The following is a 24,980-nucleotide window of genomic DNA, read 5'->3' as shown; positions in this document are numbered from 1 at the left end:
CAGACTAGGCGACGCCGCGTGCATTTGATGAGATTAGAGATTCCTATTACAGCATTTGCATAAGAGTTTCTCAAGCTATACCTATAGCTCTGATTCATGCATGCAGAGATGGGGCTATCTCCCTTCAATGCTCTCAACCTCCGAACTTGCCAATAAATTTGTAGAAACGTTGCAAATTTGCAAATCTTGACTTTATTTCTATACCAAGAGTACGTAGAGTAACTCAGCTCTCTGGCACGGCCGTACTGAAAAGAAGCAGCTACGAGTGTTTCTAGTTTACGATACGATTACACGTACAACACAGAGCTGATAGAAGTATTTTTGTACCCTCTATATTGTAAGTATTTAATTTTGTTGGCTCAAACTATCCGCCAGTCGACCATCTGCGCATCCGGCCTAAACGTATAGGAAATAAATGGATTTTAGCAACAATTTAATGCTAGGACTGTATTAAGAGATCAAGCTAAATTATACTAAGCAAAACGATTAGAAAAGGGAGAGAACCCTTAATGCATTAGGTTCAAAAGCTCCACGAAATATGTAGGGGAACGGCAGTGCCCCCGCCAAGTCCAGCACAAGGCAAACTGCCGTTTTCTTTAGTCGAGTCATTTCGGCCTGTTTTCACGCCTGTCTTGCAGCACTGAGATATAGCCGAAGACTGAAATTCTTCTAATTTGATAAGCTAGGGGTAGGTAAAAGAACCCTACAATCTCAAGATGAAAGCTTGATACGTTTAGAAGTTATGGAGTTGCAAAGTTACGCAAATTTAATAAGACAGTCATATGAAATCCTATAAAACGTCAGAGTTTAGCCAAAATTTATTTTTTGTCTTACATCTATCTTCCAGGCTTGGCTGTTTATGAGATTTCACTACTTTTTATAGGTAAATCATCTCAATTGAGACTTACAACGTTTTTTTAAACCATATTTTTATTAGGATAGATTATATGGACAAGTCAATTAAAACCAATCGTAGAAAACTACATTTAATCAGTACGTAAATCAAATTGGTGTGCCAACTAAAGCAAATAGCTACGAATATTGATAACGTAGACGTAAATAGATGGTCGAGGAAAACCATAAACTTATAGGATGTTACTCATAAATGACCACCAACCCGTGGTAGTTATAATAACAGGAAGTAATATAGGAAATTATACAACATCAATCATCACCACAAATGTTGATGAAAGATCAAATGAATAGTACGATTGATTATGGGACAACTCAATGGGACTAGTGGGATAGACGGGATACACCAAGTCTTAAATCACAAAGCAACAACAAATGAAAGATATAAACACTAACACAAGTTTCACAGGATTATAAACAACATTTTCTTTAAATTAAAGAACACTTGCTCGTTGAACAATCCAGTATGACACAAAGTTTTACTCAATGAGGCGTAATCAATGAAATCTATTCTTTTTGTTTTGATAATGAGTGCTCTTTGTGTGTGGAGAAAAAACGTCCGGCACACTGATGAATGTTACTTTACGTTCAATCGTTCACAGAACAAAAGAAATAAATAACGGCCTAAGATCTTGTACCTACTAATAGTAAAATAATGATGATTTGCTACGGAGTCTTCTTTTGGCAAAATAATTAGCTTTTAAATTTTTGCAAGTTTTGTTGAAGATTATGGACTAAGAGAAAACTGCAATTTATATGGATGATGACGTAATCGACATCGGGTATCGGGAACACAGTACAATTTGAACCAAGCCCATTTGGAAGGAAATGTGACGTCAATGTATGCAGTTTCTGCATGAGTCATGTCAAATCTTTATGGCAGGCCAAGATGAAGTGTCCAACGCACTGCAGCATGACAAAACATAAAGGCCCGTCACACGAACATAACACGCGCGACCGCCTCGAGTAACAATGGAGTGGTATGCGACGACGTAACGCATATTTAGTTAACTAGAACTAAATACCACCAGTCATTGTTATGAGACTAATCATTTTCATCTCTGAACTTCAAAATATTTCAATTATTTTGGTTTAGATGGGCAGCACAGACATTTATGGCTTCAAGCGGCAAAATATTAACAACAGCTTAACATTAACAATCAACAACAGTTAAGTGTGCAACCTCTTATTCTATATAATTTTATTGTGAAATAGATAAAAGCCAAAACCAAACAGCATAACGCATGCAAATGATAGTGCTAATTCGTGTTGCATTGCATGCAGCATCAAGTTTATTATCAGTAGTGAAATTCATAGATAAAATTAAATGGTATGCAGTGCTTTTTGATGTTGTATGCTTGTTATTAAGTTTTATTGTTACATCTAACACCTAGTTATGTTAGCAGTAACCGTTAACAACAAAGCGAGTGTATCCATGCATAAGGGCTGACAAGAGCAACATAAAAGATATGTAAAGGCAATCTAGTTGGAGAAATATTTTAAGGTTTAATGAAAACTTCCGTCTTTGAGCTAGACCTGATATGCAGTGCTAAAGAGGCTAACATATCTGAAACAAACAAAGATAACAAATCGGTCGATCGTGTACACGAGTCATGTGAAATACCAGGAAATACTTTCAAAACAAGAAAATGAGGCCGCGAATAGGTGCCAAATCAATGAAAATAAGACTGACGTGCAACAACCCTATTTAGAGTAACAATTCGATTCGCACGCAGCACAACTATGAGTACGCAACGCAACATCTCGGGTTCAATCACCCGATTACGCAACCGACCCGAGCCTCGAGGCTTTTTCATCTGTTTTATTCGCCTACGGCATAATGAGAGCACGCCGTAAATGGGAAAACGTACGCAAATAAGTCCAACCACTTCAGAAAACATCAATGTGTTCCACTTACAACTTTTTACAGACGTTCACCTTGAAAGCCATTCCTGTTTGTCAAAGGTTCTTGCTTGCCATATCTGCGATCTTTACCAGTGACGTCATCGAGCCCTTGTCTAAAAACAGATCGAAAGTCTTTTTTTTGGGCTACATTCCTTAGCTACTTTAGATAGAATATAGGAACTGCGTTGGATATGTTTGGTATTATAATATTCAAGGCATTATGGCTTATCGATGCAAAGCATCAGATCAGGTAAGCTTAGTATTTAAAGTACGTAACGTAATCATCGTCACCGATAAAGACACCCATGGGCACGAGTCATTATACCATACCCCGTACAGTACGACCAACCCAAAACCAGTTCATATCTTTTGTTTTGTTTGGCAACGTGCCTTGAGAATACAATTTTCACATAATTCTGATCTTAACCGACGATAATTTCCATTCGTCATACTTAGCACAACACGCCATGATGTGATTGTCGCTTAAAGGTGAAGTGGAACACATAACATAGGAAATCTGTTTCAAAGCTGTACTTGAGCAAATATATCCGGTAAACCACTGCCGCATACCTGCAAGTCATAGATCGAAAACCATCAACCTTCTAAACGTTATTGACGCCAAGGACCAATTCTATCAATGGGCTGATATTTAATGTAGAAGTGAGGAGATAGCAGAAATTATGACAAGTTAAAAGGAGGATCATCTTAAATTTACAATACACCAAATTCCGAAACAAGGCAAAAAAACGAGATAGCGAAAGGTCAAGATACTGACAGAAACTGTACGCAAGTTGAAAGTAAGCAACCTGAATTCAAGATCGAAATAATAAATTTTATACTGGTTGAAGACTGTAGTCAAACGTCTAGAAAAGCATAAGTAACATAACATAACAAACATCAGCCATGAATGCGTACAGCCACGAGTCACGATTCACGGTCAACTCCATACCGCGGACCCACAATTTGGCGTTACGGATCAATGTGGTGGGGTGCCGTTGATTGCGGTTAGGATTACGATTCTATCCACTTAATTGGACCATTGTCGCAGTCGGCGGATTACCGCAGAAGCCCTATATTAGCTGCTAATAGCCTGAGAACTTCCAAGACAATGCTAAACGCCTTTAGTATCAATACGAACTTTTTGTAACCATTTTGTAAGCATCAAACGGTAAGGTTAGAATGCTTCTTCGTAGTAACATTGTTTTTATTACGCTTGGGGTAGTAAAAATAGCACATTGTCAGAGATCGTGCGTTCATAATGTAACTGAATAGAGTTCAATTATCAGCATTACGCGTCATTTAGTAGGTAAAGATTACCTCTTTCCAAATAGGTTTTCATGCGGAAGGGAATATACTCTCTCTATGTGTGCCGCAGGCCGCAGGGCACAAGTGCATTTGAATCCAAATAGCTAATATCGTTTCGTTCAGATGTACCATTCCCATTCGCCTGAGCTTCCTGTAAAAAGAGAAGCATCCGACACAACAAACAGTCGTAACAGTCAATCTGTCACTACCAGTTAATGTTCTATTGTTACGTGGCGGTGAAAACGAGGGGATAACGAACGTGTCAACCCATTTGTCCGTTCTTGTATGTTTTTAGAAGCCGATGAATAATTAAAGTGGAAGGTAGTTAATTGGCAAACAACTTTGATAGACAGGCAGCTTTTAAAAATAAAGAGTTTTTAACTGTTACAAGACCTCTAATTTGTTCACATCACAAATTAATTAATTTTGTTATCCTGTGTCTTCAGTCCATAATATATTATAAATGATCAGCAGATACATTAAAACCAGTTAAGTCATGAATTTGTATCCCTCTATCGGGTAAAGGCCTCTCCTCCACTTTAGGTATCAACAAAATTAAATGTTCTAGTCATCTCATTACGATAAGTGATAACCATCTAGGTCCTTCTTTAATCCCCGCTTCTGTTGTGGACAAAAATTAGGCTAATAAAAAAAACGACTAAAAAAAAACTTGTAAGCACTAATTACCATTTACCAATAATACTGACTATAATTTTTGGAAAGAAGCAAGGCATAGCAAGGTACTTGGTGATAGATAACAAGCACTAGATGAACGGTCCACCCGAAGTTGCACATCGGATACTGCAGCCCCGTTAGGCATCTATCGCATCCGTCCGGGCATGGCACGTACATTTCGGCTCGGTCAATGTACCCTGGACGACAATTTGGTGTTGCCTTGTTTTGGCAATGCGTATTCAACGATGCTCATACATTCATTGACTGTTGGAGCTAGTTAGTGAGCATTTAATCTTCAAGAAGTGTCGATTGATAGCTTAGTAAAGAGAGAACTTCAGCATGGGGTGACTCGAGAGCTTGCAAAGTAATGATAGCATAGCATTACCTAATTTCATAACGTCAAGTTCATGTATAATGAAATGAATTAAGAAAAATAATCATAGCTGTGTAGAAATTTGTGATGGTAATGTTTCCTATAAACCTCGGAGTGTAGGTTACACTAAATTACTATAGCGAGCGACAGCCAAGTTCAAAACCAGCTGTGGATGAAATATACTATGCAATGCACGTAACGGTGGGATTTAGTATTAGTTATTTTAAGTATTTACTTAATCGGAGATTTGACGTCGTTAAGCAATGTTGAGCAACTCACGCTTAGACACAGACGGGCCACGCCACAAAGTAAAATGTCGACAAACTATTTATCGATTTTTTTTTCATCGAAAACAATTCAAAGAAAATTCAATACTAATATTTTCTCTTGGAGTAATTTCACTACATCGACTATTCATTACATATTAAAACAACTATTAGAACAACAGTACAAGGATTATTATTCTTTAAAATACATTTCATCAACTATTCATGAGACGGAATAACTAAATATCGCTGTTTATTTCTTCGACGTATTATTATAAAACACCAGAAAGTAGCAGGTGCAGGTGGTAGGACCTTGTGCAAGGTCCGCCCGGATTGCTACCACCATCTTGCTCGCTAATCCTGTCGTGAAGCAGCAGTGCTTGCACTGTTGTGTTTCGGCGTGGAGAGTAAGACAGCCGGTGAAACTACTGGCACTTGAGGTATCGCATCTTAGGCCTCTAGGTTGGCAACGCAACTGCAATACCCCTGGTGTTGCAGGTGTCTATGGGCGGTGGTGATCTTTTACCATCAGGAGCCCCACTTGCTCGTTTGCCATCCAGTCGAATAAAAAAAAAAGTAGGTTAGGTTAGAACTACGACCTCAAAAAAAATCGCTACCAGAAAAGTAGTTTAGGTTAAGTTAGAACTGTGACTCTAAAAAAAGACCGGTACCAGATAAATAGGTAAGGTTGGGTTAGAAGCGCACCTCAACAAAAATAAATCGTTGCCAGAAAAGTAGGTTAGGTTAGGTTAAAACTAAAACTGGGACCCCAACAAAAATAAATCGCTACCAAAAAAGTAGGTTAGGTTAGAATTAGAACTAGTTACATAGGTAGGTTGGTTAGGTGAGATACACCTTTGGTCTCATCTGCACTTAACATCAGGTGAGATAGGGGTCAATCACGGTCAGTTATATGTAAAAAAAAAACTACGACCCCATCAAAATATAAATCGCTACCAGTAAATTAGGTTAGCTTGGAACTGCGACCCCAACAAAAATAAATCGCTACAAAAATAAATAAATTTCACTCAAAAAGTATGAAATAATAAAATATGAAATGAAGTTCTGCGAAATAAACTATCTCTTAAATAATATTTCCAGAAATTAAAAATCGGTGATTTAAAAATACTTATTTTAATCATTCGAGGTATTCGAGGTTTAACTGATATTCGATTAAAAGTTTGTCGACATTTCAAGGGTAAACCATTTTTTTGTCTTCATTGATCAATTCCAAACGTTCGAAATACGAATAAATCATAATTTAAGTCTCCCAGTGGACTGATAAAAAAATCGCTTGAAGGAAGTAAGTGCTAAAACGGATAGCCACACAGCATTAATTATTTACAGTTACAATTACAACACATACGCAGAATAGTGAATGCTATTCAGAGCCCAGAAGGTCAATGTCTGCGGACGCGAGTGTAAAGCCAGCGGCGTTCGGAGTACATGTGATCACGATGTGATCGTAAAACTCCAGGCCGGGTTATCAAGCATGATTCATAAGTGGGTTACACATACACATTCAGCTTTCTTTTGAGTAATTCCGCTTTAAAGTTCAACGTTAAGGTTAAGCGTTTGATCAGAAAAAAATCTTGAAGGTACGGGATAATTTTTATTAATATTATCTAGAATCGTGCGAAGAAAAGGGGAATACTTTTAAAGTCATTGTTTTTAAATAGTCTATCATCAATTTTGCGAGAAAGGGTTTGCTAAGGTTAAAATAAAACGATTTCGGATATTTTTTTTTTACAGTATTTACGTTATGTACAATGTGGCTTCTTTTGAACCGTTAAATAGTCAAGAACGCTAGTAAATACAAGATATATTTTTATCCGATCAAAAAGAAGAAATTCTGAATGTAACCTCACAGCAGAGCCACATGCCAGCACACCTCTAATACAATATTTACCAATTGTAAAGGTCAAGCTTAGATTTTGAGGCAAAAACATTTCTTAAAACTAAAATAATTTTGCCCACTAATCACTCAGAATTTCAGAAACCATCTGGCAGTCAGGATTATTAAAAAATAATTTTGATTTTTTTCCACAAGATAAGAATAGTCGCTGGATCACCAAATGTGCAAATGACGCAAATAATAAATACACATATTAACAAACGTCCCATCTATTAAGAAGTCCAGGTCATATTTGCTCCAATTAGTTAAAACGCTTCGTAGTACAATGAAACTCCACCTAGGTTCTACTTTGTTGATTGGCTGGTTCCTGTGCGAAGTAGAGCGTCATCAACTGCATTAGCTTGATAGCACTAATCTGTTAACAGTTCTAGCACCTCACCATTGCATATACTTATCATATTAACACGTTAGCTTACCAGCAGAAGTGACTAATTAACACGACGACCTCTATTGTAATTAATAACTCCTTGTACATCGTTTGACATAAACGTATGTAATAAACTTTTTGCAGGCCGTCTGCATCATTATCTATATTAAATAAATGGTAAGGTGTCTATCTGCCGGGATAATTTTACTGAAGACTTCTTGGCAAGTCCAGCCAAACCTTTGTGTAACCTTTTGTATAATAAAAAGTATAAACAAACAAACATAATTGTTGTTGTTGCTGTTATCAGCAGTTGCCTCGTCGGACCCCGAGCCCCGACAATGCAAGTATTGCACTTTAGGAGATTGTTTAGTGTATCCAGAGAAGGATGGTTTTGAATGCTCAAAAAGATATATCTAGCTGCCGATAAAAAAACGTCCTGCATCCCTGGCCTTTCAAACATGTTAGAAACCTACACAGTACACATCACAAGCAAGACTTTCCAAAGAAGTGTACAAATAACTTCGAGTCATTAGAGCAACTATATGTTATTAAATCGTAAACCTGGCAGGCCTGTTAACATAGCTCTATAGCAGATTGGAAACTGAAGGAAATTGTTAAAACTACTTTTAGATTTAGAAACTAATGTGATGTTGTTAATTAGCGGACGGAGCATGTATAGGTATTGCTCAAAAATATCTAGAGTTTTTATTCTGTTTGATATTTCAATTCACTAAGTCCAATAAGTGTATGCATACACGGTATTTGACAACTCCTGAATTGGCCATGTCTTATAATTATGTTATTATAAAAATATAGATATACAAACAGTGTTTAGCGAAGAGAAAACTTAAATCGCTTGAAAATTGGATTTAGTGATTTTTTGAAAAATCTATATACCTCTCTTTCGCAAACGCTTTTCTCTATGCAGCAAGTATGGCGCTACTTGCGTGTGGCGTCACATGCAAGTAAGTCTTTCTCTGTCTAATCACAAAACACAGATAGTTCAGAAGTCAATCTCCTGTATGTACTTCACTTTTCATATACCTACGCTCGGCGGTCGCTCTAAGGTTGTCAGCTATGGCTTATGCACCAAAAAACTATCATGGTAGTGGCACTCGTATCTAGTTGATTGGATTTATTGTTGAGAATGAAACGGGAAGAATGGAAATATAGATTAATAACTTATATATTTTTATGTCATTGTTATATTATAAATTTGTCACAGAAAATATCTTGCGACGATTTCGTTATTGGCGAAATTTACGATTATTTAATTTAAACAACCGTCCACAAAGCAATGTTCACAGACGCGTGTCTCAAGCGGATGGCATTCGCGCTCGCACTGGTCCCAACCGGTCCGAGATATCGTGCCCGTGAGCAGTGTCTCTGTGTGCGTTGCTCGAGCGCACTTGTATGGAGATTGATTTCTGAACTATCTGTGTTTTGTGGTCTAATCATGAATTTCAAACCTTTATAACTTTGTTACTTGTAAAGATAGCTTAAAAGTTGTTTCTCTATTCGATAACAGGTATTGTGAAGTTTTAATTTAAAAAACATATAAAAAAATAGTCAAACACCGTATTGGCACTAGCATGCAGTCGTCGACGGATTCTGTTTCTTCTTTTTGGAAGGTGCCAAGCCAACAGATACCTACATCAGGGTCATTTAGGGGCTGTTTCACCATCCATTGATTAGTGTTAACGGACGGTTAAATGTGATGCCGTCTCTATTTGTTTTGTTCGAATAGACGGAGACGGCATCACACCTAACCGCCAGTTAACACTAATCAATGGATGGTGAAACAGCCCCTTACTCTATTAATTTTAACTCGCAATTAAATTTTTTAATCAAATAGTATACACGTATCTTGGCGGTCACGTCACATTCAGTTCTCATTTCATACACAACGAAAGGAAATGCGGTCAATATAGCGAACAGCTGTTTCATTCAGCAATTGCGGTTGGCATCACTGACGGAACAGTGCAATCGTCGCAACTGTATAGTTGATACGTTGATTTGATCGTCGATAATATAATCGTCTAAGAAGGTGTTAGGATCGACGGAAGTAATCGAGCTAGACACAATTTGATGATAGAAAAGGAACACAGTACAGTACACGTAACTGAATGTAAAAGCTATTGAATTAATGCCTAAAGAATAAGGGTTTCTGTGGCAGATTACTTGACGCTAGTATCGTGAATTTGGTAACTTTAACTTTTGCGTCACTACAAACGTGGTTTAATAACTAAATGAGCTGTGTGGTTTATTTTAGGTTCTCATTCGAGCATAGAACACATCGAAGCTATGTACCGTACAACGGCCAACCGATAGTGTCGTTTGTAACCTCGACATTGGCGCAATCATCGATAGTACCAATGGCCATATACTTTTTGAAAAAATGAATTAAATGAGCCAATCACAAGCAAGACTGTAGCGTCAAACGTACCTCTTGATACTAACGCCATCTAGCGATAGCCTTTCAAGAGACCCTCATTATTACTGGCAAGGCAATCTGGCCTGAAAAAATAAAAGAAGATTTAAACATTTTAAATTTCAAACACCATCACTAATCCAAATCTAATTTGACTTGCCCTCTTTAGCTAAATTCTTAAAATATAATAGAGAACATCGTTCGGTGTGTAAACAAAGATTACTTGTGAAGCAACCTACATTATAAACAATAGATATAATTAAAGTAAATCGTGTTGCGAGCTCAAAACAAACATTTGTATAATAACAAGTGTTTTCCGTTAGTCTTGTTCTTCAAACAAGTTATCTAGTTTATGAACGAAGTCTAAAGCTGGTTTGAGGATTATATCCTAGTTTAAATTACCCTGTGTAAGTAATATAAGTTAACAGCTGCGTTTCAGATAAGTGATGAAAGATTCTGGTCTTACCATCATTGGAAACCCACCATAATAACACATCATATTGTTGAATAGTGTTATTGCATATTCGACGTCATATTACATTGATCAAAATCCACAATAAAATATCCATGTATGTATCGTACCTAATCCCAATTCTTACATGTGTATAAATCTGTCTGTATGTTACCGTATCACAATTAAACCTGTGAACCGATTTAGATGATTTTTTTGTAGATAGTCTGAAACGCAAACAAGGACATAGGACAGTTTTTATATCCTTGAAATATGCATACTTCCCGCGAGATAGCGATAAACGTGGTCTATGCGGACGGAGCCGTGAGCAACGCAACAGCTTGTTGTAGCTACATAAAACGTATTATGATAGTAACAGGTTACATGAGAATCAGTTGTACAAAAGTGAACTTATCCCCTAAAGGGATCACTCCCAGTTAACCTTCGACCATCAGAAACAAAAGTAGACACTATGAAAACTTAAAAGATCCGAAAGCTAAAATTAAACTAAATAAAAATCTACACAATACATTCTCCCATATTTGCTTATAGACGTTGTTAGTAACATTCCTAGTAGAGAAATTAAATAATTCAACCAAAACTAAACAGATGTCGATTTAGCTAGTTTCAAAGGCATTTACAAAAGAAATTACCGACATTGTTCGTGTTCGTGACCTCATAAATTATATAATGCAACCTGCAACCTGCATTGTTTACTCGTAAATTAAAAAAAGCGAATGAGGACTAAAACACCACGTAATGGTAGGTACGTAATTAAAACAATCGATTCACCCAGTTTCTTTGCTGGAAATATTGACACAGTTTCGTTCAATACAGTTTCAAATTTCGTCGTAAATGGTCAGTTCAAATTGTAGATTCGTTCCCCTAAATTGTATCCTCTTCCACATTTCCGACGGTTAAAATATCTTTTTAGAAATGTTCTGGGTCACCTTTTTCGAAAGGTGTAGTTAAATTAAGATCTTATTTAGTTGTTCATGGTAAATGGCAACGGAATACAACAGGGAGTAAACTATTTACTCTCCTAAATGTAGCCTCGCAGTAAATCTGAAGTACTTAAAAGAATTTAAATTGAGAGAAGTGTTGTCATTGATTTACAAAACTTATTAGGTTGAAATTAGGCATGCAGTGATTGTAGGTTGAAATTGGTTATTCACTTCCGATTTTGTACAAAAAATTCAGTTGCAGAAGAACGGTTGGCAGGTTGAATTTTAAAAACCGGCATAGTGCGAGTTGGACTCGCGCACGAAGGGTTCTGTACCATTATCTATACAATATTAGACATTAGCAAAAAACAGCAAAAAAATCACGTTTTTTGTATGGGAGTCCCCCTTTAATATTTGTTTTGTTTTAATTATTTATTTAAATTGAATGTATACAGCTAAATATACTCAGCGGCACAAAATTTGGCCCACCCGTCATACAATATAACCGATTCTGCATACATTTGAGGGCCAATTTTTTTGCCGCTCAGTATATTTTGTGAATATTTCAAGCGTCTACCTGTTGCCGTTATTAATAACGTTTGTTGTATGGGAGCCCCCCTTAAATATTTATTTTATTCTGTTTTTAGTATTTGTTGTAATAGCGGCAATAGAAATACATCATCTGTAAAAAAATTACACTGTCTACCTATCACGGTTCACAACATACAGCCTGGTGACAAACAGATAGATAGACGGACAGTGAAGTCTTAGTAATAGGGTCCCGTTTTTAACCTTTGGGTACGGAATCCTAAAAATGGTCGAACAAAAAACAAAAAAAAGAAATCGCTAGGATGACAACGGCCACTGGGCAACGAAATACCCTTTATTCGCCTTTTACGAATCCTACCTAGATGCAAGAGGGTAGCACAATTTTTAACCAGGATCCATATGGGGACCACATACAACCACAGCCTTAAGGAGTGGCCATACCGCTGTTTAAAAAACGGTGACGGTACGGAATCGCAGTGACGCATCGTATGCGCACCGTTTTTCTGCAATTTGCATGCTTTCCACACCGCTGCATAAAATACGCAAACGGTGCGGAATCGCAGTGACGTGTCGTAAACGTCAGGACTTTACCGCATGCTCTTTACAAAAAGTCGTGACGTTTACGGCACGTCACTGCGATTCCGTGCCGTCACCGTTTTTTAAGCAGCGGTGTGGCCACTCCTTTACTTAGCATACCTATAAGAATACGCTTTATGTTTTCCATTGTTCTCCGAATCGATAGGAGTATTATAGTGGTGGTGGGCTGAACATACATTCATGCAGATTGGCAAGCGCCTCCGCATCTCCTAGACTCATTCTGTGTCCTGTAGTAAACGGGGCGTTCAGTTGAATAACGTCAAACGTTATCTCCACACTAATTGCTTTCACTGTGTTTTAAATTATCCAGATAAATAGCAGCAGGCAACTTTCTACGGAAAAGTTCATAGATTTACTAGGAATATTTCCATACTTTTTTTGTATGTTACCTTAAAACCCTGTTGAAATGCAAATCATGCAAGTTGCGTTAGTTTTAGGCATTCGATTGATAATTTCGAACTAGTTCGCTTTACGGCTTCGCAATGAAATGCAATTTGCACGATTTTTCTTGCAAGACTAAACTGGGCTTAACGCATATCTGCTGTTACTTTACATTCATACTTCTATCTACATTCGATTGCAAAAAATAGTGGCTATGTGGCTATAATGTATTAAGGAATCGTACGCTTCATTTTTTGTTTCATTTTGCATCTTTGATACAAGTGACACTTAACACAGGATGAAACGAAAGTGACCATGAAATGAAAAAAAACCGGCCAAGAGCGTGTCGGACACGCCCAAAATAATTTCCGTAGCCATTTTGAAAAAATCAAGTACTATTTTTCTAAGGATTTCGTATTGTGTACGGAATCTTCCAAGTTTAGGTATATTTCATACCTTAGGCTATTTACTCTTAAACTACTATTGGTTTAAAAATACCTATCCAACGATACCCCACACTATACGTTAGTCGAGAAAAAAAAATCACCCACACTTTACGTCTACTCCGAGGTAGTAGGATCATATTTTTTTTATTTTTTGTTATTTCACGCCAAATGTATATTCATGCCAAATTACAGCTTTCTAGTACTTACGGTCTCTGAGCTTAGCCGCGGACAGACAGACAGACAAATGGACAGACATGGCGAAACTATAAGGGTTCCTAGTTGACTACGGAACCCTAAAAACATTTATCACAAACAAATAATAACAATCCAAAGGCTGCGTTGCTCCCGCCGATTTTAATTTTTACTTTTGTGACATTTTTTTTGAACAGATTTTCTTAGTGGCCATTGCAGTACCTAAAACCACATATTTCAAATATAAAAACGGCAGCCTGGCTGCGGCAGCAAGTCGAAAATGACCGCGCACTGCAGCCTGGCTGTTCAGTTCTTCGGTGGCGTTTTTTCATACTTAAAAATTTCCGTCTATCCCACTAGTCCCATTGAGTTGTTTTAAGCATGTTGTGCATATTGCGCGTTTAAGAAAAAAAAACCATCGTAATTAAATTACCGTAAAAGTAACAAAAAATTTGGAATTGAAATAAAAAATACAAAAAGATTCCAAAAAACCAATCTTAATCGTAATTAGTCATAAATGACGCATGCTCGTTGGTCAATTTAATTTCACATGCAGCAGACGATACTTTTGATTGGTCCAATTGTCGTTTCTGCAGGCTGGGAAATACATATACAAAATTCTCTCAAATACAAAATACATATATACAACCTGTATTAATACGACCTGTTAATGTAGTCAGCTTTTAAGTTACAAATATGGGCAGTTTGGTGTACTGGATTTAAGTAAGTATCTATGTCCACATTTTCGAACAGTGTCTATCTATATAATCGGCTAACATTGCGTTTTGATTATGTACTGCAGTTGCATTGACGTCAATCGTCTGCAATCTGCTACACATGTGGCTAGTGGGATAATAAAGGCGCAAAACAGATGATATGTTCTATATTTATTACTGAAATAAACGTTTATTTACTTTTATTTTAATAAGGATTCCGGAGCCAAAATGGCTAAAACGGAACCCTTATAGTTTCGCCCCTTACCCTTATTTTTAGGGTACCTCCCATAGACGTAGTGGGGGTGATTTTTTTTTCTCATCCAATCCTATAGAGTGGGGTATCGTTGGATAGGTCTTTCGATCGACGATTTTTCGATTCAGTAATTTGTTTGCGAAATATTCAACTTTAAAGTGCAAATTTTCATAAAAATCGAGCCCTCTAAAATCTAAACCGGTGGGTGGAAAAATTTGAAAAAATTCAGGATGGTAGTAAGTATATCAAACTTTCAAGGAAAACTATAACGGCTAAGTTTGCTCGAAAATTATTAGTATTTTAGAGTAAATAGCAGACTAAGGTATAAAATATACCTAAACTTGGAAGATTCCGCATAAAATACGAAATCCTTAGAAAAATATTACTTAAATTTTTCGTAATGGCTACGGAACCCTATTTTGGGCGTGTCCGACACGCTCTTGGCCGGTTTTTTTTTATACTTGTTAGCAGTTAAAACCGTATACGCGAAGAAAAAAACGCTAGTCCGATTCTTATTACTACTGAGTCGAAACATGAAATGTGTCTAGAGATAATGAGTATCCCCAAAACTTTTTTAATGATGTACCTATTCGAGCGCTATATGTTTGATAGATGGTCGGTTCTTTTATTTCTCGTAACAGGGTAATTTTTATCGGCAGTTTTTCAACGATAACGATGGAATAAAGGAATTGTAAATAAAGACCGACCTTCAAATTAGCTCAGCGAAGTCCACGCGCGACTGATCCAATGTGACACAGCCAAAGCCAACCAAGGTTGCGTAAAGGTGAAGTGTACACACTTACTCTTTAGCCATTTAGCGGATTATGCAAATGCCCAAGAATTAAAGCTATTACTGAGCAGTGTATCTCTTTTGGAATCACGCCTTTGGGAATATTATATTATTATGATAATGGTGAAATCTGTGTTAGTCTGTGTTTCCACCAGAGAAATAGGATGGTGTGTGGCGCGGAATGTGTTGTCAAGAACCAATAGAAACGCTTCATTTACCTATCTTCGCTCCGTACATCTCTGGTGGAATGGAAACCAGCTCGGCGGAGCAAGAATACGTAAATTAAGCGGTTCTATTGGTTCATGACCATGACACACCTTCCTCGCAACGCATGCGCGCAACGCACAACGCAGCCTTATACATTTGAAATATTAATGGAACTCTATAAAAAGTGACTAGGTATGAAATAAATAAAAAATTCAGCACCCAGCAGCCACTCTAGTGGATGTTCATTCGACTGAACCATCCGATATTACCTTCAGTAACTTAGGTGTTATTAAACATAGCTAGATTGCCCCATAGCTCCCTAAGTCCCAAATACACCTATTACTATTTTGAAACGGTATTCTCATGACCGTGATTTGAAGAATCGGCCCCCAGAACTAACATTTCACCTAGCCTTGGCATTGTTTTGGTTGCGGTCGTTTCTCTAGCCGAGCCTTTATTACGTTAGGAAAAGGAGTTTAGGAATAATTATGCGTTCCTTGCGCCCAGACGGCTCAGCTGACGGGGGTTGGTCTCTATCGATTCAGCGCGGCCCCCGGTTCACACGCGTCGACGAATAACGGCGTAAGCGCCGCGAATTTTGGCAGAACGCCTTCTCAGAGGGATATTTATTATTTAGGAAAATCCTTTGAAGGTGAATTTGTGAGGAGGTTCAAGTGGAGAAAATACGATGTTATAAAGGTAGTCAATAGTTTTTACGGGCTTTTGCTTGTATTGTATTGTATGTTTGTAAATGTGTTATGTTGAAAGCCAAATCTGACCCACTTCCAGTGGTTGGATTGAGTTGTAAATTGGTAGGTATATATAGGAAGAATGACAGACAATGTAAGAAGGTACCTATCTAGTCCAATAAAAAGTACATTTAGCAAAAAAGCTTGAATAAAAAAAAAAAAAAAAACTTATTTGTGGGTATGTACCTACAGAAAAAATACCTAATCAAACTATTTGATTCACTAGCATACCTAGCTCATTACATTTATATATTGTTAGGTAGATTTTCTGCAGGTTTCGGAAATGTGGACTTATTATTCAAAAGGGATAAGGACTTAAGTACAATCTAGAAAAATATCTATTTTCATATATATAATAACACTAGGCCTTTACCTTTATTCATAATACAATTTATTCAAAAAATATTGAAAATCCCTTGTTTTAAAGTCTTTTTCCTAAATTTTTGTAAGTAAACATGTTTTTTCTGTAATTTAATAGATGGTGTACATGAATACATGCCATCCTACGTAAGTTCAACCTATTAAACCGTGAAATATCTTGTTGGAAGTATGATTTTTTGGTAACGCCAGAGACAATTTTGGTAATGTAATTAGTATTGATGACTCCTACAGTATTTTCAATGGTATTATTAATCCCAAAGAATCCCACATAAGGCCAGATTTTAGCTATTCCTACCTACCCACCTACCTAAACCCTAAACTTGGCAGTTTATGAGATTTTGCTACTTTTTATATAGATTATTGCAATCGAGATGTAAATCATTATTTACTTACAGCATGTTCATGTGGGATATTGAATTATGTTAGTGTTAGTTTGTAGTTTTTATTTTAAACTTTAAGAAAAAAATAAACAGACACACAATCAAAAGTACTTACTTAAAAGTACCTAAAGAGGTAATAAAAAAAGAGAAAAAAAATAGTCTGTTTTTTGTTAATACAAAAATTGTAAAATATTATTATTTATAGCCCAAGAAAAGATACAAAAAAAAACTTAGTAGCATAGGCAATACACACTACCAATCTGAAGGTTTATTGTGTTATAGTAACTCATTAAGTAAATAAATTTCCATTACTAATATCACAATGAAGTAACAAAACAAAGTTATGGTCTGAATTAACAAATTGAAATCACAAAAAATATATTGTTACAGTTTATTTTTAAATGTCATGCAGTTGTATTTTTATAATTATGATTTTAAATTTATGCATAAATATTCTTAGCATACCTGTTTGTTATTATTGTATGTTGTGTCTGTTATAAATTAACAGGCTAATTAGCTAATCTAATCAGAAACCTACACATACATAGTTTATTTTATTTTTAATCGTCCGTTTGGATGGGTTAAGGTCTGGGACCTTTAGTTACTAAAATGGATTATTGGCATCTAGTTGAATCCTGAGTTTCTTTTAAACTAACAAGTAACGAGTCAAAGATCCTGTGATTTAAATGACGTCCCTGGACCCCCTATAAGTCCATAAAGTAAAACAAATTCCACAAGCCAAAACTGGACAATTTAATTTTTAGCTAGGTAAGTACATAAAAACAATTATAAAATAGCTAGGTACCCCTACACGGACGCTAGCTTCATTAAATTATATCCTGTTTATACTGTAACATAGCGTTAGGTTGTTAAGTAAATATTTACTTACTTGCGAGTATTTTTAATCCAAATAAGCAACTGTGTAATCCTCAATCCAAACGGCACTTTGGCTGCTAGCCCGCTACACACAAAACAGAATCACAAATTCCTAGCATTATCAACGCACAGTTTAATAACTTGACACTGTAAATTCAAACCGGCATTGTAATTCAATCAAGAATACACTATTTCTAACAAAACACACGTAGAAATGGGGATTTGACAGATGTCGAATGTCGATAGTAATCGCGTTCCGTACAAAGCGCCCGAACGCAGGCTGTCCTATTCACGGCACAAATAAACTAATCATAGCATACGAACGAACTGCGGCAGGCAACTCCAGCCGATAAAAACGCACCAGCAGCCGTATGCGTATGTATGACCGTAGTAAGCCTCCGACCAAATTAAGAAGTTCAGAAAATTTGTGAGCGGAAGTTTGCTGACAGCTTTGTGTTGTTTAGCTGCATTATATTGTTTCTATTGCATCTTATTCTGCTCGATAAAATACTTATTGATCAGAATTAATTAATTGCCTTGGCTTGGCATAACATAAACCTGACCAACATTTAAATATAATTATAATCAAGTATAATTTAAGTTTAATATTCGCTTAATATTTCAAGTTCAGGATAGGGTAGTTTTATTAATTTAATGCTTACTGTACATCTAATTATATTTTAATAAACATACAAGTTCTAAAAATAAAATTATAATCACGTAGGTATTTATTTTAAAAATAATGGTTAAAAAAACGTCTTTGGGTTTCGTATTTATGTGATAGCGGCATCTAGTGGTGAGTAGCTGAACAATTCTTAGCGGCATCTAGTGGTATATTTTAACAGCGCGTAAGTTATTTAATTTAGTAATCGTAGAGATGGCGTTACTAGTCATTGTTTAAAGTAAACGAGACAGCAGGGCTACTTCGAAACTCGAAACTCGAAGTTCGTGACGTGCCGTCCTTATGCTATTTAATACGAGAGCGAGTGGGACGGCACGATACGAACTTCGAGTTTTGAGTTTCGTAGTAGCTCTGAAGATACACACGAAGTACTAAGTACTAGGTGGGGGTAATGAAATCTATCGCAGCGCTCATAATGGCCAAAAGTAGAAATAATGTAGGCTCTGTCATAGTTACAAAAATATGTATGCACGACTTTATGCACTTGACATTAAGGTCATGCATGTATAAGTACATATCTTTGCACTTGACTGTACTAATTATCGGCCTTACAGATCTGAGCCTCAAGTTCAAGTTTATGTACCTAAAGGTAATATCACAAATAACGAACGAGCTTACCACTGAACGAGATTTTCATCTTTGCGTTATCTTTACATAGTCTATAGTAAGTATCTGTAATTTTTTTTAAATACCTACAAGCTCTTTTTTACTGATTGTACTTGTATTGTCATCCAACCTACATAATATTTGTACCAAATTTCAAGGCGATACAGCCACTTTTAAGGCGATACAGCCACTGAAAGTGGTTCAAAATGAACTTTTGGAAGATAGGACGATTCCTGGTAGGTGAATGAGTACTTGACAGGCGAAATATCACTGGATGGCGTTAGTGTCCTGAAGTTTTTTGACGTCCAAAACGCCACAAAACCCCAAACTTCAAAATAACACTGTTCTACACACACCGGTCCAGATGAAAGTCAGCAAAACGCATATATGCGTTCAGTTATGCACTAAGGTTATGCAGCTTTCAATTAGCGACTCTTTGAAATCGATCGAGTAGTTAGTTCCCTACAAACAAACGATAAAGTGCTATTTGAGGCGTGGAATAAATAACTCATACATAACTTAACACTTGATGGACTAACAGATATATTGAATAGGTAATGTTTTATCGTCGTATTTTGTCGGAAAAAAACGTATTTATCTTGTTTTCTCAACTAGTTTACTAAAGTTTATGAAGAATAATTGAGAAAGCAACATAATGCGAACTTATCCGACAAAATACGACAGAAAAACATTAATCACTAGATTTCTTAGATCTGTACAAGGTTCTAGAGGACACCAAATAAATAAAATGAAAACCAGTTATATATAAAACGAGTTTATTTACTTTGCCCTAGAAACCCTACGGACGTACGCCAGTACGCCCGCTTCAAGCATATAAACCTAACTTTGGCAATCACGTACGAAATCATACAAAAATAACTGAGTTCAAAAGCAAACAGTTGGTACTTGTTTGAAAGCGCCGAACTAAACCGAAGTGTGTTGAAAGTCACGAGACTGCAACGCGATTGGTTAATTCTTAAATCGACGTCACTGATTGGTTGAGATTAAAAGTGACGCCAACTTCAGGCCATAGTTTAGTTAGTGGGCTATAACATAATTTAGTTTTATAAAATAGTTGTGCTATATATAGGACATAGGTAAAGGGCTCCGCCCCGCAGTCTTATTCATTTGTTCTTATTGTACTTTGTAGAGCCGGGTGCATGTGACGTCCTTCACGGTCATGACCTGTAAACAAAAAAAATCAATTCAATTCGATTTTTCAAAAATATAGCTCTATTGATAGGAACGATGATTCCGCTAATGTCGAGGTTGAAAAAGGCTATCGGTTGGCCGTTGTAAGGTAGCTTCGGTGTTCGGTAAAAAAAAAAAAGTTACTGCCAAGATTTCCAAATGATGGTTTATTGACAGGCAAAATATCGCTAGAGTTAGCATCGAGAGATCCGTTTGACGTTACAGTCTTGCTCCTGATTGGCTCATTTAGTTATTTAATTGCATCATAACCTTATTAATCTTACTATCCTCATCATCACATCCGTATCATCGCAAAGATATGACTTACGAGTATATCATAAGACAGATGATTCATGTCACTATGTCTTCTGTAGGTACAATGTACAGACACGCCAAGATTGATCCTAGGTAGGCGTTGTCTGCCACTAAGTACCACTATTATCTCCATTACCTACATTATTTAACCTTGACAGCAGGTTACACCCACAATAGCTTATAGATTTTAAAAAAATATTAAGTATTGTTAAAATTTGTATATGCAACAACACTAATTTGACAATCTGTCACTTAAGACAGCTCTTCACCTTTTCTTGCTTGGTAGGATGCTACCGCCTCTAAATATAAATATCTGTTTTTTTGTATTCATCTAAGTAATCAATAAATTTCTCGCATGACTGATGGCCGATGGGGTCATAAGGTTCTCGAATGGCGTCCGCGGACCGGGAGACGAGCTGTCGGTAGGCCTTCAACAAGATGGAGCGACGACCTGGTTAAGATCGCGGGATCGCGCTGGATGCGGAAAGCACAAGACCGGTCTGAGTGGAGAGCCTTGAGGGAGGCCTATGTCCAGCAGTGGACGTCTTTTGGCTGACATGATGATGATGATGAATCAATAAATAATTTACACATTCCTGAATATTTCTAAGACGGAACTCTACTCGGCATTTCGGTCTTTGTCCACGCGACTCCGACCGCGTAGAATTCGTTTTCACTACCCCGCTGGAAGTATGAAATTTTCCCGGGATAAAAACTATCGTATGTCCTTCCCCGGGACTCAAACTATCTGTATACCGAAAAGTTGATAGAGCCATAAAATCATCATCATGTCAGGCAGTGCCGGATTAAGACTATTTGATGCCCTAAGCAATCCACGCTCTGGCACCTCCCCGCCCCCCCTATCCATAAGTAGCCGTAACCAGCCTACCTTTTATGTGCTCGTAATTTTTTGGGTGCTGTTCATGGTGCCCCCAAGACGTGATCAATTGAAATTGCTTATTTTGCTAATGGGCTAATCCGGCACTGATGTCAGGACTTCCACTGTTGGACATAGGGCATCCCCAAGGACCTCCAGATGCTTCGGTTGGAAGCAACCTGCATCCACCGTGAACCCGCAGCTTCAGCAACCAGGTCATCGGTCCATTTCATTGGTTTTATTGGTTGGGTTGGTTAAATATTTCATTTCATTTAATTTCATTTTTACGCCCTACGCTGCGCTTGCCGACCCACAGCCTCTATTCGAGAACTTTTCGGTTGGAACGGCCCTGTTCTCGGTAGTATGTACGACTTAAGTTATTAACTTACAGCCTTCAGCTCTTCAGGGGAGAACTCCCGCACGTAGTGCACCTCCAAGCCGTCGGGCGCCTTCTGCACTTGCTTGATCTTGTTGCCCTCGAAAGTGCACACCGACTTGGTCTGAAACAATAATTTGTTTACGTCAATACGTCCACAATACGAATCTTCGTCATTAATGTTACGTTACTTCATAAGTTTCATAACCCCTTAGGAGCATGGAAGTTTTATTACTATTTTTATGAGTTTGTAGGATGAATCGCCAATTACTTGCCACCCTTCAATAACTGGTCACCTTATACTAAAACAAATTCTGGTCACCTATAAAACGAATTCATTTTTAGCATAAGGTGGCCAATTATTGAAAGGTGGCCAGTAATTGACGATTTACCCTACAAAGTCGTAAAAAAAGTAACAGAAACACTTCCATGCTTAAACCTATTATCTATTTACTCTTATTTTGTATCTATCTAAAGGAAAACTAGGCTCAGCGTATTAACTTTTGTAGACTTATCTCGTAGGAGTGAGTACGAGTATTTCATGTCTAACAAACACGACCTGTCATTTTGTCGCTTGTCGTGTCGTGTCGTACCTATCTAAAAAGGCGAACAAGGCATGACTCGTCCAGGGTGCGTAAATGGTTAAGGCCGGCCCTGCCATAGAGGCCAGTGTCAGTCAGTATAGATAACAAAGTTGCTCAAAGATATCTAAATACGAATTAATGTTTTTGGCAATACAGCAATTTTCACAAAATTTTAATGTTACGACGCGCACCAAAGTAACCCTAACCGAGTTTTGGTGCTCCTGAAAAAAGAATTTTCCTGCTCAAAAATAAACTCGGGTAAACTCAGTCTAATTCACCATGTGGAAGCTTATCTCATAGGTCATAATAAAAAAAGAATTCCAGAAAATCAATTATATTTAAATGATTATCGGTCCACGGCATGAAAACACATTTGAAGTCAAAGTTCCCATAGATTAGTATCACGCAAAGAACAACAGACAATGTAAATTTTACTTTATTTTCTCACATTGCCAATGGGTATTATAGTTGACATATTTCTGTCACACAAACTAACATAGGTACCTACTGTAATTTGAATACTATTGTAATGAATTTCGAGGTAGAAAAGTAGGAGTAGATACACAAGAAACACCTTTTTAATTGAAATTCGTAACTCTTTATGTAAACAATCGGTTTATCATAATGTAAATATATCCATATTATTAAACACATACTTCTCAATATTATACATATTCTTGTAGACCGCGATCATCCCATTAATATTATAAATGCAAAAGTTTGTATGTGTATAATTTGTGTGTGTGTGTTTACTCCTTCACGCTAAACCGGCTGGATAAATTTCGTTTCTATCTCGCTATACTCACGAGATTGCAAACATTTTTCTCAAAAAGTATATCACTGATGTCTCCTATGGGTTACGGGACAAAATACCTATAAGTACTTTCACTAAAAAGTTGATTGACCCATTTAAATAAAAGAACCATTGGGTCGTTTGAGCTCACCATGACTCCGTCAGCGCGCTCCTCGTCGAACTCCTCTCCAGGCTTGAACTTCATCTCCGTCGTCTTGAAGGTGGAAGACGTGACCAGAACGTACTGGTCGCCGTCCTTCTTCAGCTCCACGGTGGGCGACAGCGCGTTAGCAGCCTTGCGTGTGATCAGGCCAACGCCTGTAAGGACCAAAAAGGTTGGTCAGTTAGATAAAGGTAGGTAATTGCGGTATGAAGGTGTTGAGTTGACCTTGAGGCCTAATGGTATACAAATTACTAATACAAAAATAAAATATAATGCTCAATTACCTATGCTAAATAATTGATTAGGTAACAGTTTTTAATGATTCACGGTCATTTACATTACCCTCTTATGGCAACTACATGTGGACTTAAATTATCAGGTCGTTATTTATTTATATTCAGGTCGTTCATTCTGTGTCGATAATTACAGGTCATAGTCCGAAAAGACCCGATAAAAGTCATTTGGTGGTAGTTCTTTTATTCATTAACATGGACCACTGCAAAGTGACGACAGAATCAATAAATTATTAAGAATATAATTATACCTAATCCCTTCATAAAGTTATCGAAGTTTTCTGAAGAAACTAGTTTGTACTTCTTGCCCTCCCACGGCTGCATTATTAAGTTTAATCTTGTCACACTAACTGATACTGAAAACTAAACTATTCTATAGCTTACTAAATAACAATACTTTACTGCGCTAATAAATCGATATCAATTTTAGTTTTGACACACCGTGACAATGTGCCAGATAAGATAGGTTTTAACAAAAAGGTGGGTTTCCCAATTTGTAAGCCGAAAAGTTGGGATTAACTTATCTGGTAGGTTGCATATCGCTCTGCAACGAAGTGAAGCGAATCTAAAAAGCAGATAGGCACAAAAATACTAAACGCTGAGAGATGAAAAAAAAAGAAAAATTGTTTATTTCCCTTATTAACTTAATCTACAATTTCCTTTAGTGGTAAGGGGCACAGACTACTAAGAGATACTAACGTATGGCAGGGGCTTCCTTTTAGGTGAGTGAACCTGTGTTAGGATGCCCCACTCCTCCACAATATAAAAATTAATTAGATTAGATGGTTGTGGAAAAACTGGAAAAGTAGAAAAGAGTTCTCGGTTGGGAGATGGGATCTGAAAGGGGAACAATGGAATTTGTCATTTGTCTTCATGATGATGATCCTGATGACCGTCTTACTTAAGATAAGTAAGTCATTTACTTAAATTTGCTTGTACTTAATATAATTTCATCATCATCGGTTAATAGGCTAGAATCTGTAATATTCTAAGTTGACTTAAGACATACCACCAGTATTTATTACAGAAATTTTATCTA

The 24,980-nt window shown here is 37.0% G+C and overlaps 1 protein-coding gene across 2 annotated transcripts in view; it reads right to left on the bottom strand.

Annotated features, from left to right (window-relative positions):
- Positions 1 to 20,108: 20,108 nt before the first annotated feature.
- Positions 20,109 to 24,980, bottom strand: part of fabp (fatty acid binding protein) — a 28,986-nt gene continuing 24,114 nt past the window's right edge. The window contains exons 1-4 of one of the 2 annotated variants that reach the window (XM_074092025.1): positions 24,193 to 24,280; positions 23,637 to 23,803; positions 22,122 to 22,232; positions 20,109 to 20,534 (exon numbers count right to left, since the gene is read on the bottom strand). In XM_074092025.1, the coding sequence (XP_073948126.1) occupies positions 20,484 to 20,534; positions 22,122 to 22,232; positions 23,637 to 23,803; positions 24,193 to 24,265 (402 nt within the window). In that variant the 5' untranslated portion in view covers positions 24,266 to 24,280 and the 3' untranslated portion in view covers positions 20,109 to 20,483. Of the gene's footprint in view, positions 20,535 to 22,121; positions 22,233 to 23,636; positions 23,804 to 24,192; positions 24,281 to 24,980 lie in introns of those variants that run through there. The other variant, XM_074092026.1, reaches the window with a different exon arrangement.

This window comes from Choristoneura fumiferana, chromosome 9 (genome assembly GCF_025370935.1).
Source record: "Choristoneura fumiferana chromosome 9, NRCan_CFum_1, whole genome shotgun sequence".
Taxonomy (NCBI): Eukaryota; Metazoa; Arthropoda; class Insecta; order Lepidoptera; family Tortricidae; genus Choristoneura; species Choristoneura fumiferana.
The sequence above is the reverse complement of the archived record's forward strand: the minus strand, read 5'-3'. Positions and strand labels throughout refer to the sequence as shown.